At 39.4% G+C, this 16279-nt stretch overlaps 1 protein-coding gene across 1 annotated transcript; it reads right to left on the bottom strand.

Moving 5' to 3' along the window:
• Window positions 1-1001: 1001 nt before the first annotated feature.
• Window positions 1002-11520, bottom strand: LOC127766532 (uncharacterized). Its single transcript, XM_052291595.1, has 25 exons — window positions 11162-11520; window positions 11010-11069; window positions 10828-10920; window positions 10260-10488; window positions 9733-9839; window positions 9531-9593; window positions 9170-9270; window positions 8063-8157; window positions 7803-7823; window positions 7071-7166; window positions 6845-6965; window positions 6583-6738; window positions 6284-6474; window positions 5675-5946; window positions 5199-5300; window positions 4846-5022; window positions 4569-4757; window positions 4246-4487; window positions 4025-4171; window positions 3403-3628; window positions 3129-3260; window positions 2632-2775; window positions 2145-2324; window positions 1759-1818; window positions 1002-1669 (listed from the first exon to the last, which is right to left on the bottom strand). Exons 1-25 carry the CDS (start codon window positions 11429-11431, stop codon window positions 1598-1600), a joined length of 3546 nt encoding a protein of 1181 aa, XP_052147555.1. The 5' UTR covers window positions 11432-11520; the 3' UTR covers window positions 1002-1597.
• Window positions 11521-16279: the final 4759 nt, after the last annotated feature.

Genomic DNA, 16279 nt, shown 5'->3' with positions numbered 1-16279 from the left:
TATAGTCCTGTTATTAATATATAGTTCGATCCAAGTGATTTATACTGTCTCGGCATGGCGACCGATCTATCTCAATCACTTGATTTAAATATATATCGATATAAGAACTATATATTGGTAATATCTACAGCCGATCGAGTAGGTTTAGTTCTTTATTATCTATTTATAGTCGCCGATCGATTTACATATGACATCGGCTCAAAGATAAATGATATGTCATCGACACTTAGCCGATCGGCTATCATTTATAGATTTAACCGCGATCTCTTTGTTTCTATTTCTTGTTGATTGTATGATCAAATCAACTGGCACGCTAACACACCCGAAGGCGAGCTTTGGACCTGCACTGGAGTTAAGCAGATCTCCCAGGCCTCGTGTTTTACGTCAACAACATAGATTAATATGAAATATACCAGTCCACAAATATGAAAGACCAAATTCAACTTCTACAAGTTGCAATAAAAATAACAAATTAAGCTGAGAATAGTTATCGCACATTCGCAACTATATTTGTTATTTTTATTGTAACTTGTAGAAGTTCAATTTAAACTTGCAATGTTTGTGGAGTAATATATTTCATATTAATCTATATTGCCAATTTCTTTTATATTTTTTATAGCTATTTAGGTGATATGCACGAAACGAGAGGATATCCCCTCGAGGGATGAAATCACTTTCCCTTGTTTATGGATGAGTGGATAGTTGAAGGTTAAAATAGATAGAAATTTGAATTTGAGTTGATTGATGTGACAAGTATTACACCAAAATCTTTTATATTGTGGGATAATTGGAAGGAGCAAAATCCTATATTACGAGAAATAGGGAGTATCGATGCATTGTTTGTGTTGCTACCGAGTACCGACTTTAGTACAACTGTACAAGTAGTCAAGTACTATAAAACAAAATTACGGGATGTTAGCCCTCATTTTGAAACTGTGATCCAGGAATTTCACAACAATCAATTCATACAGGAATCGAAAACCATAAAAATAGCCAGAATATAGCGTATACTGCATTAAGTGTTCAGAGTAAGAAAGTTATCGACGCATACCATTCCATTGTCGTATGTGTTCATGTATGTATACTCCGCACAAGACAAAATTTACACAAATTAACAGGCCTACTACTTCTACTGAATCACCATAAACAAGACCGAAATAATGGTGGGGAGCAAGATACAGCCTTCAGCAGTTTACAGCCTCAAATAGAGCAACAATTTGACAAAATAATGCCTATCTGATGGAGAACTAGAGGAGTAAACTGCGTCTTTCAATCATAACAGACGGGCCAGAATAGCACACGAAAGGTAAAACCCCGAAGCACGTGTATATCTCTACACATAAACAATGAATTGAATGGACTCGTGGTGTGTATAAAGCAAAGAAACACAACCAGCAAGAAAATTGCTGCGTCTTACAGACATCACGATGATTGAATTTGGCCTCCAACAAGGACATGTGCCTGTCAAATGCTAGGGAGCTCAAAAAAGGTTATGTGCACTACTAAGATCACAGAAGGAACCTCCCCAGACGCCATATGTATGCCCGTTTACTCCGAATCAGCTTTCGAGAGCATTATGTCACAGGACTCATAGCTATCACGAATTCACATACAGAACAGGGACCAGACCTGCTGTCTTTCCATCCCTTCCGGGTCTCTTCTTCTTTACCTGAAGATACAGCAATAATAACCAATATTAAAATGTTTTTGCGCATGACTAAAGAACAAGAAAAACTAGAAAGTGAGAAGAGAACTTACATAGTACCAACCATCGACCTCATATTCGATTTCCACATCTTCTCCAGCAGTTAAACTCAACTGAAAGAAATTTACATGGATAAACTTTCTTTTGTGTGCATTCCAAGACAAGAAATAAGAGCCAGCTTAATCACTTCAAATAATTTACTTGTGCTTTCATTTGGTCTTCTCTTTTACTACAGAACTCGCTTATCAAATCATAAATTTAAAAAGCTATCTCAATTAATTAAGATATTAAGTTCTCGTAACAAATGAAAAGCACGAGGTTCGCTTCACTGAAATAACTATGTTTCACAACAGCTAATGCCTATCAAGCTCTGATCAAGGAAGCATTGAAGCTCAGGATGTTACGTTATAGCCAACCAAGACAATTTCAGCCTCCATACCTCATCATCGCCACCTGCTGTGAAGTCATACAGTGCTTTCCCAGATTGAGGGTTCCCTGAACTCCTGTCTTCGTCCTCATGGGATCCAAAACTCCGACCACCACGCCCAGCAAGGGGGTTTTCGAATGACTCACGTTTCTGTAGAACTGATGTTGAATATGATGGTGGTTCTTCACGTATCTGAAACAAAACGCAAACCGATGCTCTTTAAGCAAATGATGCCATCTGGAAATCTATTGTTATGAAGCAGCAGCGAGGTTCCTACATCAATAGCTAAGTTTGCTGTTCGGTGACTTGATTTCCAGATGGTGAATAAGTAAAAGCTTTTGTTTTCTTATTTAAAGTTTAATTAAATTAAATATGCCCATCTCAGCATGCATACATTTGATTTCATAGGTTTTCAGTACGTTATTTTCCAACAGTTATTAAGTGTGAAACCCAATAATGGAGATCACTTTAACACTAAAAAGACTAAGTAAAAGAATACCGTTTGTTGTGAAGCCCCATATCCTGATGGTTTTGAACTGAACAACGATGGATAGTTCATGCCACCAAAATGGGACGATATGGATGTTTCTACAGAACCAGTTGACTCAGGAGAGGATCCCCCAGATGATCTTCCATCATCATCCTGCAACATATAAAAACAAATTGAATTATTTTGATACTTTCTATCAATTCAAAACATCTGAAATCAGGAACTCCCTCCGTCCTACTCACTAAGGCGCGCACGCATTTTAAGATTCAACTCTCTAAATATTTGACCAATAAATAGTTTATTATAAATTAAATTTTATTTGATGAAAATAATATTATTGGAATGTCATTTCAATTTTCTTTCATATGATTATGATTTTGTTGCTACAAACATTATAATATATGAGAAATTTAAAGTTAAAGATTAATTTTGAAGACTGTGTCAAGTTTAACCGCGCCTTAGTGAGTGGGAATGAGGGAGTAGCTCGATAATGCTTTAGCACTTGCCTCTGCTTCATATGTTTCAAGAATTGTCTTGGCCCACATATCATCATAACCGACTGATGGCCTAGAATTCATGTATTCCTCATCATCCACATCAGGAGCATCAGTTCCAGCGCCAGCAAGGAAATCCTTTACCTGCATAAGATCCAAGAAGAAAGAACATAAACGATACAAAGAATTGTTCTCGAATTCAGGAAAAGGGGAACTTGCACATGTATGAATTGATAGGAAGCAGAAACGTATGAATTAACAGCAAAGCAAAGTAAAAAAACCATACTTTATCCACAGCTGGTGCGTTGTTTTCCCAAACATCATCTTCCAAACCTGCTGCCCAGGCCATAGCCAGATCAGGGTCAATTCCAGTCTGTATAAGAGTGGCCTCTTTGGGCACATCTTTGGGCTCATACATGAGATCAGATATGCCAGTAGCAACAGCAGGATCACTTAGACCAGCAGAAGTACTAATGTTATGCCGGTTGCGGTAGATGTCAATGAGTTTCGCACTGCAGATTAGATTCAACATTACATGATATTAAATATAGGGTAGTTACACAATACCGCATCACGGAAAATGAGGTATGAAAGAATAATAGGACAAAAGGCAGACACCCATTACACCCAATTGCCCTTTTGGGATCAAGAAACAGCTAGAAGTAACTTATCAAATTACTAAATATTATGCTCTTCCTTTTGTGATAGAATGCTTCGTGGTATGACAAGAAAGCAGATGACATGGGCTGTGAAGCAATAGGTTAATAGTCCTAGGAATAGCCGTCGTGTGGTGAGTAGTGAATTTTATAGGTCTAACTTTAAGCAGTTGTAGCAATAAGGTAACCTTTCGAATCCAGGAATAGTTTTACTGCTTTAGGAGATTAGAACCCCCAAAGATTTACACATACCTGGTAGGACCTAAAGGCAAGTACTTGGCCCTTGGAACAAAACAGAACAAAGAGACGAAATCAAGAAGCCTCTCGTGGGTCTCATAAAGTTTCTTAAGTTCATCATCATTCCATTCTTGCTTACTATTATCATGCTGACGGATATCCCTGCAAATGATCACACAAAGTAGTCAGTTCAGTACTATCTACAACAGTCCAATGGAATCTTGGGGGTGACATACCTAGCGAGATCATCTTGAGCTCTATACATTTCATCCAGGACCTTGAGCATTGGGCTTATCAATGATCCAAGACCAGTACCACTAGCACCTTGGTTTTCCCCATTACTTAGCTGCAATTCTGAAAAGTTTGATTGTACACCCCCTAGAGCTAAAGCATGAAGAAACTCATATATCTGCAGTCTGTAAGGTTCACCAGACCTTATTGCAATGGTGGTTAGGGCTTGGACAGCAGCAATACGGATCTACGGAGGTAAACAATGAGATAAGAAAAATGCCAGTGTTATAAGATGATGCAATACCATCAGCTTTTCAGAAGGGCATACCTCCCAGCTACCGCTGAATGCACACCTTTGCAGACGTGTCAAAGCACTAGCAAGCGTAGGATTGCGAGAGCTAGCTGCAGCAACCATTTTATCAGCATCAAGCATCATTAGTGCAGTACCAGGAGGTGTTGCAGACTCCCAGGCATATTCAGAAGCAGCATAATTTGCATTTTCACCTAGAAACCAAACCTGTTGATCCACCGAAGGGCCAAGACATCAACATAGTGTGATTCCATGCTCAATGAAAAAATTAACCTAGTGGAGAATTTGTTCTTACCGCAGCTTGAACTAATCTTTGCAGTGCCATAGCTGATTTTGGATCGGAGGCAGATACCATATCGACAGATGCAAATCCAGACATTGAACCAGGCTGAGGTGGTGGTAGATCAAGGACTATTGTCACAGCTTCCAAAGCTGTATGTTTTCCATCTGGTCCTGCTCCAACAAGGCATGTCTAGAAAGATAACAAATGTTATTATTGTCATAGTTTTATCGTATAAAAAAAGTCTCATCCAAACAGAAGTAGTTGCAGCTTTGCAAACTGACCACAGAAATTGGGGTCTCTTTCATGAAGTAAACCTTGGTGATTCAATATGACATTAATCGTAATGTATGATAAAAGGCATATACCTTCCACAGGAGTTGTAGTACATCAGCATCGATCTTGCCAGGAACTTTGGTAGCAAAAATTCTAGCAATCTCAAGCAGAGTCACGGCCATATCAGGAGTTGCCTATCATGTAAGAACAAACGAATAATAAATCAACCATGTATTTAGCAAATGACAAAAGATTATTAATAATCAAATTAATAGCTACAAAATGTATGCACAACAAACTTGGGCCACATAAACAATGGGAGAACAAAACAATGCCAAAGGTAGTCTAAACAGAATTAGTTGCAAGTAAAGTAGCCTGTTAAAATTACAATCAAATGTCCAAGGGAAAAGAATGCCTTCATTTTTTTTCATAAAATGCTGTTTTTAAATCATCAAAACCTATGGAAACTTGAAGTCACTATTGTACGATCAATCTGCTTTCAAACTCATATGTCCTATATTTGAGGCACACAGCTGGTAGTAACGCATAAAATGGGGTGAAACAATACCTTGAACCTAGCATGTAGAGTTAATAGGACATCATTCAGGAGAGAAGAAGGCCAGGCCGGATCAGCCAGCTCACATGCAATAATAGATTTTAATTCTTCAAAAGACTCATGAGGATTTTGCATCCATATCAAAGCTTTGATGACCATTGCTCGAACATATACACACTCGCATGCTACAGTTGTCCGCACTACTTCCATCAGTGATGCTAATAAGCCTGCTATTGTGTCCATTCCACCATGTCCATTTGATAGTGGGTTAGCCTTTCGAGTAGCTGCAACATGAACAGTTACATGATTTTAATAGAAAGTGGAATATTACTAAACCATAGGACCCCATAGTGTGATTTCCAACAAAAGAAGGGGACGCTAGTGAACCATGTAAGCAACAAATTAAATTTCATGCTTAGAAAGATGCATTCCCCAGCCTAATTCTAAAAGAGATGTATTTACATCTATAGGCTGCTAATTTCCTAGTTTTCCAGCCAACCCAATAAGGAATGCTTTGAAGGAACCATCTTCCATTACTTTAAATAAAATTAAAATTTACGTTGCATATGATTCACACTGATTTATAATTGAATAATTAAAACTACAATAATATCATGGTACCTTCAGGTTGTGAGTTCTCATTAAGATCAGAATCAAGAGACTCGACATTATCAGAATAAGATTGAAGATTGGCAGCCTCGTCATAAGCGCCTAAAGAATAAGCAGCAGCCCTACTCTTCCCCATTTCCTGGACTACTCTTGCAGCAGCATGAAGAACAGGACGAGAGAAGCTACGAAAAGAGCTCTCCAGTCTGACAGAAGAGAAAAATGAACAATAGGTATCCATGAACAAGAGAAAACATACAGGGAAATCAAAATAGAGAGACCGACTATTTGAACATTTGAATGAAGATACAAACCTTCTCATTACAAGTTTAATGAGGGGCTGAGGACGCCTTGCTTTAGAAGATTTTTCAGATTTTGACAGAATACCCTTTGATGCTACAGAAGGGGCCTCAGGCAATTTAAGAATTTCTCTTGTTAACCGAATCCATCCACCAGCTCTCTCCTCCGTGCTGCAAGATATAGTAATTTATATGGAAAAACACAGACGTACAAGTCGAACTGAAGTGAAGAAACAAAGTTATATAGAAATTTAAATTGGTGAAACCTCATCAGTACCTTTCTGTGTTGTCAACTTTTCCCAACACACAGAGTATGGCCTCAAAACAGACCCTGTCACTTGGGTCCAGAAGAAGTTGGTAAAGGAGAGAACTGTACTGGGACTTTATGTCAGGTCTCTCTGCGTAAATCAAATTTGACCAGAACCACGATTAAATGCATTCACTCTGGAATCATGACATGTTCATCTTGATTTAAGACAGGCACAAAAACAAATTACACTCACCATCCAATACACGTGCCCTAGAAATTGAATGGCACAGCTTTGCAAGGTAAACTCTGGCAAGAACATCATGCAAATGAAGGATATCCTGAAGAGCTCCTGGTTAAATTTGACACAGCGTAATAATAGGAAATGAGTACATCAAAGTAGAACAAACTCAAAGAGAAAAAAGAAACACCTTGTAAGCAATCAGATATACAAGCAGGTAAATTCCTTTTTTGTGGAATTCAAAACAATCAACAGCAAGATCAGTCACAACAATCAGATGGTGTCCGAAGCTATTTATATGCAATTACCGTACCATTAGTTGATTCATGCCTCTCAAAATCCATATATCATACACTAAAATACTCAATAAACAAAAGGTTGCGCTATTAAGTCACCCAGGTCTCAAATACCATTGAACTAAATATGGTGATCAAAGAATACATGTACGGCATTTCTTGTTGTCATTGAGCACGTATTACATTAGCAACTGACAGAAAGGTACTGCCTTTTCCCCAGATTATTGCTTATATTTTACATTTCATGCCAGTGCATCAACAAGTAAATATAAATCAAACAACAATATATGAATGCGATTTAACACGTGATTCTTCGCAGAATACAGCCCATATCATTAGAAATCCTAATTCTACAAACTCGGTCGGTTCAACTAGAACTCTAAAACACAAATCAGATGCATAATCAAGTTAAGTTCAAATGAAACACAGAAGAAAGGGGAAAAAACATTACCACCAGGCTGTGCGTTCTTGCCTGCAAAACAAAAAACAAACATGAGAATGAGAATCTACGAAATGGCATGAGCCAAATTTACTGCATATTGACTAAATATATCACAGCTGACAGTTTTTAAAAAATTTATAGTCGAAATTCTATACAATTCCTTGCACATAAAAGATCAAGTATGTTCTACACCACGAGTTAATGGCCCATGTTTTGTCTGCTTGCAAGAACAATAAATAAGATGAACAACAATCAGTGAGTAAACTGACCCAGTGCCATTGCGACAGAGTACGGATCTCTCACAGCAATTTCAGAGGCTATTGACAACGCATGTCTTACTGCAACTGGGTCAGAAAATTCAACCCTGCAATTGTACCAGGTCTGATGAGAATAAAATGATAATTATGCAACAGCAGGTTCCTTGATGATACTTTTTGATTAGGCTATACCCCTCTGTAATTTTGTTGCAGAAGCAGAATCAAGTGGTCATAAAAATAGATAGACAAAAACTTAGGTGTCCATTTGATAATTATGTTCAGACAACACAATGAAATGATCAATTTGCTTAAAGAAGACTTCAATACAAATATGTAGCTTAAGGAGTTGTTTGTAATCTTTGTAGGGAGAAATTCTTTTCGATGAAGTTTACCATTTGATAACTCCGTCTTTACACTTACCTGCTTGAACACTGGATATCCATCCATATTAAGGCCTAAAGAGAGCATCGGCTCTCACAATCTTATATCCGTCTAAAAAACACTAATGCGGTATTGCAGTTTAAGGTAGACACGAGAATAGCATCCTTTCTAGATCTCTCAAGATAGGTTATATTAACAAACCAACAGATGTCGAATATTCATTCTCCATTAAGCACACCCTGAAGAATCCTCCTTCGCCGTACTATTAGCAATGTCATCACAATGATCTAATCTTTTAGTTTAGACTAGGCTCCCAATAAGAAAAACTATTATTGTATAATCAAATAAAAGATACCACAAAACAATACTCATGCCCCCATTTATCCTCAAAAGAAGCAATAACCTATTCGACCTGTTCCACATTATAAGTCGTTTTGGGTTTGCCTTAAGTCAAACTTCTTTAAGTTTGACCAAGTCTATAGAAAAACATAGCAACATTTTCAACACAAAGCAAATGTACTTTAAAATATATTTAATGGTGGATATGATGAACTAATTTGGTGTTCCAGATGTTGATTTTTTTTTCTATAAAGTTGGTCGAAATCTAAGAAATTTGACTTAGGACAAATCCAAAACATCATATAATATGAAATGGAGGTAGTAGATAACTGGTAAACTAAACAGACATGGAAAATAAACCTAAACTTAAGTTTCCAGAGGAAAAAAGGTCACACTCACCCTTGGACAGCTCGGTGCAGAAATGCCGGATTACCAGGATCAAGTGGAAGCCTTCTCAGGGCACTTAGAGAAGCATACTGCAAATTACTCCGTATAATAGACTGCAAAGAAATGCAAATTAGAAAGGCATCGTCAGACAGCTTGTACTGATACTAGTGAGGAATTTTAAGTCCAGCTCAAAATAAACAGGAAGTGGTGTCACCTACTTTGTTATCTAGTCAAGAAAAAACTACCAGGTTAACTACAATGTTCCAATAAGTGTATTCTTAACTCCCATTATCAGCAAGGTATGAGATAAGAAACCTCTAAGAAAAGGGTTAAGTGCATATACAATAAATAGTACTTTCGTTCTGTTTAGTACCTCCTTATCACCACCTTGCTTAGTAAATATACCTTTCTTTCGTTTCTGTTTAGTATCAGCCACCTGAAAGGATTCAGAATACATCATGGACAGAAGAAAAGCGTCAATTTTATAGCCAAAAACAAGGGATACCAAAAAGGAACTTAGGGCAATAAAACTTTGAGGAACTAATCTGAATATGAAAAGCATATCAATTATCAACCTTCTCCAAAATGCCAAACACAATTTCGTAGAGTTTTTCCAACATCTCAGAATTGCTTGTGGAGGAGGAGGTAAGGGCCTTCAGAGCAGCAAGTCTCCTAGCATGAACTTCAAAGACCAGAATCCATAGTTTAGCACTATGAAGAACCACCCAATGCAACTTAATAAGAATTAAGCATGCTTGGTTCAAGAAATTAAAGAGCATCTTGTTTTAGCTCAGCCATGCATAATAATATTGTGATCATTCTTATTTGGTCATATGGTATCATTTATGCAGAATTAGATGTTTACTAGAAATATAATTCTCACTAAGATGCAAAACAGAAGAAAATAGCATAATACTTATTTCACCAAAATGAGATAGCATGCTTAGAATATGGTAGAACTAATCATGAGGTGTGATCAGTGCAAAAGGGGAGCAGTACCAATGAGGAAAAAATGTAAAACAGTGACAAGAGGTTGGTTTGGAATACAAGTTTTGCATAATATAGCTTCAACGTATATTGAGAGCACAGTATAAAAGCATACACTCAACATCATCGCTGGTTGATTCAGCTGAGAGCTGATCAACTATTCTTGGTACAACATCTGCTCGTGTCACTCCACCAACAGCATCAATGTCTGCAAGAGCATCCCAATTTGGGGTAGGTATGCCACCAGCAGCGCTTAAACCTTGGGCACCATTATCTGACAATATGCGAGCCAGATAATAGTATACATAGCGCAGAACATTTCTATCCTCGCATTGCTGATGAAGCTGTAAATACAGAACCAGATTCGATTAAGAGAAAAGTTAACTGAAGTAAACAAGATCTCGTTAGGTTAATCTAACAGTGAATTATGCGATGTGTGCAGTTTCAGTTCCAAGTTGCAACACATATTTAAGTACTCGTACTTTTTTTCCTCTGTTTTAAACATGAAAAGGTTGTCATTGATCTCCTCAGAGACTCAAACCATAGTGACAATGCATTGTGGTGCTAACATAGTCGAATTTTCTGAGAATTACCCTAGTTACTGCTTTTACCAAGTAATACGCTGTCTACGTGAAAGATGAAGCCATAAAAAGAGCTACAACAGTAGAGGACGGCATACTTACCATGAGAAGAGATGGAGCCACCGAAGGATCCACAGAATTGTACACCGCAAGCTTGGGGAATACACTATTCACAAGCTGCCTCTGAGAACTTTTCTGCAGAAAGGGAGGTACAAGAGCAGCTAAAGCCTACAGATCCAAGCTCAAACCACGCAATTCGATCCAACCGAAGTAGCAGAACGAACCTGGTCGCACGTGGCCGCGAGCTCGTGGATGCTCCGCGCCAGCTGCGCGTACGAGACGGGCTGCACGAGAAAGCAGAGAGGCAACAGAGTCAGAACTGGAAGCGGGGTGCGGAGATGGCAGCGGCCGGGGGTTGGGGCAACGGGAGACTAGCCTTCTTCTTCCTGTTGCGCTGCGGGAGGGCCTTGTTGAGCGCCTTGGCGGCGGAGATGGTCTCGTTCTGGATCTGGCTCAGGGTCCCCCTCTTCGACTTGCGATCCGCCGGCGCCGGCGCGGGCCTCCCCAGGGCGCCACCCGCCGCCGCCGCCGCCGCCGACGACGACGACTGCTGGTGCGACGACGCCCCGCCGGCCGGCACGGCAGACGGATCCGAGGTGATGAGATCCATCAGCGTCGTGCTGGACGAGTCCTGCCCGGAGGCCATGGCCGCCGCGGGAGTGAGATCTCTCTCCGGCGAGCAAAGAGGCTTTTCTTGTGTGCTGCTGTGTCGAGGGATTTTTGCGGGTCGGGTTGGTTTTGTCAGGTTGGGGCAAATGGAGCACTGAAGTGCCGTGGCCGCGGCGCTGGCTCGATCCAACCGCCAATTTGGATTTGGTGTACTGTCTGGGCTTTGGTTGATTGGTTCGACCCGGACCGATTTTGTGAATTGCGAAGGAAAGACGACCTTCACGCCGATCAAATATTCAAATTCCTCCACTCAGCTTTCAAATTCAAATTAACTAGTATGGCGTTATTCAGATTAATTTTATTTCAAACCATACCTTTTTAAAAAAGTTATCAAATATATGCATCATTTAGTTTTTTACCAAACTCTAGTAAATACATAAGAAATCATGCCAAAACGATGATATTGCCAAATTGTTGATTGCTAAAATTTGATAATATTTGTTTTGACTACAATCTGAAAAGACCCTATATATAAATACTTATTATGATCGACATAGCATGCTCCCTCTGTCTATTTCTTTTTTTTTCTTTTTGCAAAACATAATATAAACATGTATGCTTATTTACATGTTTGGTTTGCCTCCCTCTACCTATTACTGCTATGTTTAAATATATAATTTTTTCACGACAAGGACCGTGTTTAGTTGTTTTGGTAAAAAAAATTTAACGTATGCGGACACACATTTGAAGTATTAAACGTAGACTAATAACAAAATAAATTACAGTTTTCACCTGTAAATTGCGAAACGAATCCATTAAACCTAATTAATCTATCATTAGCAAGTATCTATTGTAGCACCATATTATCGAATCATGGTGTAATTAGGTTCAAAAGATTTGTTTCACAATTTACATGTAAACTGTGCAATTGGTTTTTTTATCGTCCATATTTAATGCTTTATGCATATATCCAAGATAGAAGAGTTGGAAGTTTAAAAGGAACTAAACAGGTTTCTCTCTTGTTATATGCGGTTACTCCATATGTTCTTAAATAATGTAGTCTTTGATCAATAATTATTGTAATGTTTGGACTACTATGAAACGACTAATGGGGGTTTCATGTGCATATACATTACATCATGCATTTTACAATTAATAATATATAATGTGTTTTTAAGCAGGGTACCTTTTTTTAAGAAAGAGAGGGTTCGTCTCCCATTTCTTTATCGAAACGCATATAGCAAAGTCTTTTAACAGAGTTTATATGGCCTGTAAGGCTAAGTTCGGTAGCCAAAGTTCCCAGCTCACTTTCCCTCTTTTTTCACGCGCACACCTTTCTAAACTGCTAAATAGTGCGTTTTTATAAAATTTTTCTATACAAAAGTTGTTTAAACAATTCATATCGATCAACTTTAAAAAAAAAAGCTAATATTTAACTAATCATGCACTGATGGACCGCTCTATTTTCCATGCAACAGTGATTAGTAACCAACCTCAGGTGCCGAACTTAAGTCTGTAACTCAACATACCCAGTAACTGCATGCTAAACTAAAATAGATAATAGACTTCCATTATCAAATTTGAATCCCCAAAGGACTTGCAACAGACATATACGACGAAACACGACAAAACATGATCTTTCTTCATTTCAGCCTCAACGTTTGCAGCTTCCATCCATTTACAGAGTTGTATAGCTCAGCGGCTATTCTCCTTAGCAGCACTACCCTCAGTTGTAGTCTTCTTTCGCTCGTCCTCCTGTATCTGCAAAATGGACCAAGATTCGATCCAATAACATACTTCATGAATTAGTTCAACGAGATCATCTTAAATTTTCTTATCGTTGAAACATGCTGCATTTCTAGCTTTCCACATAGTCCAAATGACTGCTGCCACACCAGCCGCCACTATTTTAAGCAAGGTACATATTCATTGAAAATCATCAAATAAGAAAAAACCCCTAAAAACCAGGGCTAAAAGTTTAATAAATCTGAGAAAAATAATTATTGGAGATTGACGTAGACATGAAATATATCCACACCAAATCTCAAGTTCAAACTCAATTTTATTTGGTAGTAACAAAAATGATAATTTTTTGATGAACAATAACACATAACTATTCACATGAAATCTATCTTTTTTATTACCTCGAACAAAGTTGAGTTTATAGATGAGATTTTATGTGAATGTGTGTCGTGCCTATATTATATTTAGTTTTTTTTTATGAATCTAGAGAACTTTATATATGGTTTCACATTTTCTCTCTTAAGTATGAATGGTCAAATGCTAAAAACAAAGAGTTAATTGGATCAATGCACTACAACTTTGCGAATTAAAAAAATATCACTACTATTCGTCATATTGGCTACATGTCCGCTGGAAATTTCTAAAATTGAAACCATGCCATTCCCGAGTCCCATCCCTTTTTTTTTTGTCTCCTCTCCCACGCCGTCTCGTTCTTCCCTATTTAATCGTTTCCATCTCCCTCTTTCTTCTCCATCTTTTCCTCCATCCCTGCGATTGCAAAGAGGACAGCGGTGACGACAGCGGCGGCTCCCGAGCACTCCCACCGCGGATGGCATCGAGGACGGCGGCAGCGGCGGCTCCCGAGCACTCCCACCGCGGATGGCATCGAGGACGGCGGCGGCGGCAGCTCCCGAGACCTCCCGTCGATGATCGAGGACAGCGGCGGCGGTGGCGACTCCCGAGCTCCAAATTGCGTCGAGGATGGAGGCAACGGCCGTAGAGGGGATCGAGGACAGCGACGGCGGCGGCGGCTCCCAAGCCCTCCTGCCATGCCCGCGCTCTCACGCCGCCTCTGCTGCCTCCTCCCCTGGCTCTGGACCCCACCTTCCTCCTTCTCCGCAGAGCTGCCGCCTTCTCGTCGGCGCCCTCCCAAGGCTGCCCGCTCCACGCTGCGCTGGCCCGCCGCTGCGCCCCCGCGGCTGCCACCCTCACCCTCTACTCCCGCATCTGTGAGGCCTCGCCGCCCACCCCGTCCACCCTCTCCCTCCTCCTCGCCGCCCTCGCGTCGTCGTCTTTCCCGCCCCTTCCCTGTCCGCAGGCTTCGCGTGCCTCGCCGCCGCGTGCCTCACCCACGCGCAGGCATTCAAGTACGACGCGCTCGCGCACCCGTCATCACCCCACTGAATGGAGCCATGGAGATCGCCGGAGTCTGTGATGATTGTGCTTGTGCGCGTGCGGTGGAAGTTCGCCGGCAAGAGAAATATGTAGTGGCGGGGAGGAGGAGACCGTGTCAGCGACGAAGAGGGAAAGGGAAGGCGCACGCGGGAGCGGGACCCCGTCGTCACCAACTCCCTCATCAACTTCTACTGCTCACGCAGAGAGGAGGATGAAGTCGGGAACGGAGATGAGGAAGGAGGGAGGGGATGAGGACAGGAACGGAGACAGTGTGAGAGAGAAGACGAAAAAAGAGACGCGAGTGGTATGGTTTCAATTTTAGAAATTTCTAGTGGCATATAGCCGATATGACGAATAGTAGTGGTATTTTTTTTAATTTCACAAAGTTGCAATGGTATGGATCCAATTAACCCAAAAACAAATAGCGCTTTTTTAAAAAGTACAAATAGCGCTCGGTGACACTAATTTGAATGCGGGAGTACTGATTGCAAGAACCACCGTAATAAAGTGACTAAAAGTAAATATAGTTATTCTACTTTATATCATGTCCTACTTGCATTAAACCTAGCAATATGTTTTGTAGTTTAATTGGATACGCCACATGCGGCTTCATCTTTTCTCTTATGCTTATGCTTATCAGCCAAAATTTGAATTTTCAACCTTAAATTTGAAGCTAGTTTTAGAGTTTTTTATTGAAGTTTATTTTTCAGCATTTACTTTTAGGTCGCTAAGAACACGTATATAAATGTTTTATTCACAAATTACTTATTGTTTGTAAATGTGTCGTTTGGCTTATTCTAAGAATAAGCCAACCAATGGGGGTGCGATTTGGATGGAGATAGCATTTCATAACTCGATAATTACTCTGACAAATAGAACAGCTAAAGCAAAATCAATCAACCATTCTTTTTATTATTATTATTTTCCTATGTTGAGGTTCACACATAGAATTTTTTATTTGTAAAAGGACACACCATTTAACAGTTCGGAAAGCGTGTGCACAGAAAACAAAGATTTGAAGTTGGGAAAGGGAAGAACCAAACACACCCTTAGGCCCCGTTTAGTTCCAAAAACATCAAATCGAATCTTTGGACACATGCATGGAGCATTAAATGTAGATTAAAAAAAAACTAATTACACAGTTAGGGGAAATCGTGAGATGAATCTTTTGAGTCTAATTAGTCCATGATTAGCCATGAGTGCTACAGTAACCCACATGTGCTAATGGTGGATTAATTAGACTCAAAAGATTCATCTCGCGGTTTCCAAGCGAGTTATGAAATTAGTTTTTTCATTCATGTCCGAAAACCCCTTTCGACATCCGGTCAAACGTCCGACGTGACACCCAAAAAATTTTATTCCGCGAACTAAACAGGCCCTAATATTTGTAACATAGATGAACAATACAATTGTAAGACACATAAGGATTGTAACTCTTATATTTTCATTAAAATCTCTGTTGGGGGTGTCCATTTTATAGAAATTTTACAGGGGAGTATAGGATTGAATTATTTGTTTAAAAAAACCTCGTTAGAATTATCATTATAATTGAAATGCTCTAATTTTCTATAGGACCAAAAGAGGTCTAGGCTGTGTGTTTAGTTCCACACTAAAATTAGAAGTTTGGTTAAAACTGAAAGTTTGAAGAAAAAAATTTAAAAGTTTATATTTGTAAAAAAGTTTTGATGTAATGAAAAAATTGGAAGTTTGAAGAAAAAGTTGGAAAGTAAACAAAACCCTGAAGGGA

The sequence above is a fragment of the Oryza glaberrima genome, chromosome 3 (genome assembly GCF_000147395.1).
Source record: "Oryza glaberrima chromosome 3, OglaRS2, whole genome shotgun sequence".
In the NCBI taxonomy this organism is placed as follows: domain Eukaryota; kingdom Viridiplantae; phylum Streptophyta; class Magnoliopsida; order Poales; family Poaceae; genus Oryza; species Oryza glaberrima.
Note: the sequence above shows the minus strand (reverse complement) of the source record. Positions and strands in the feature narration are given on the sequence as shown.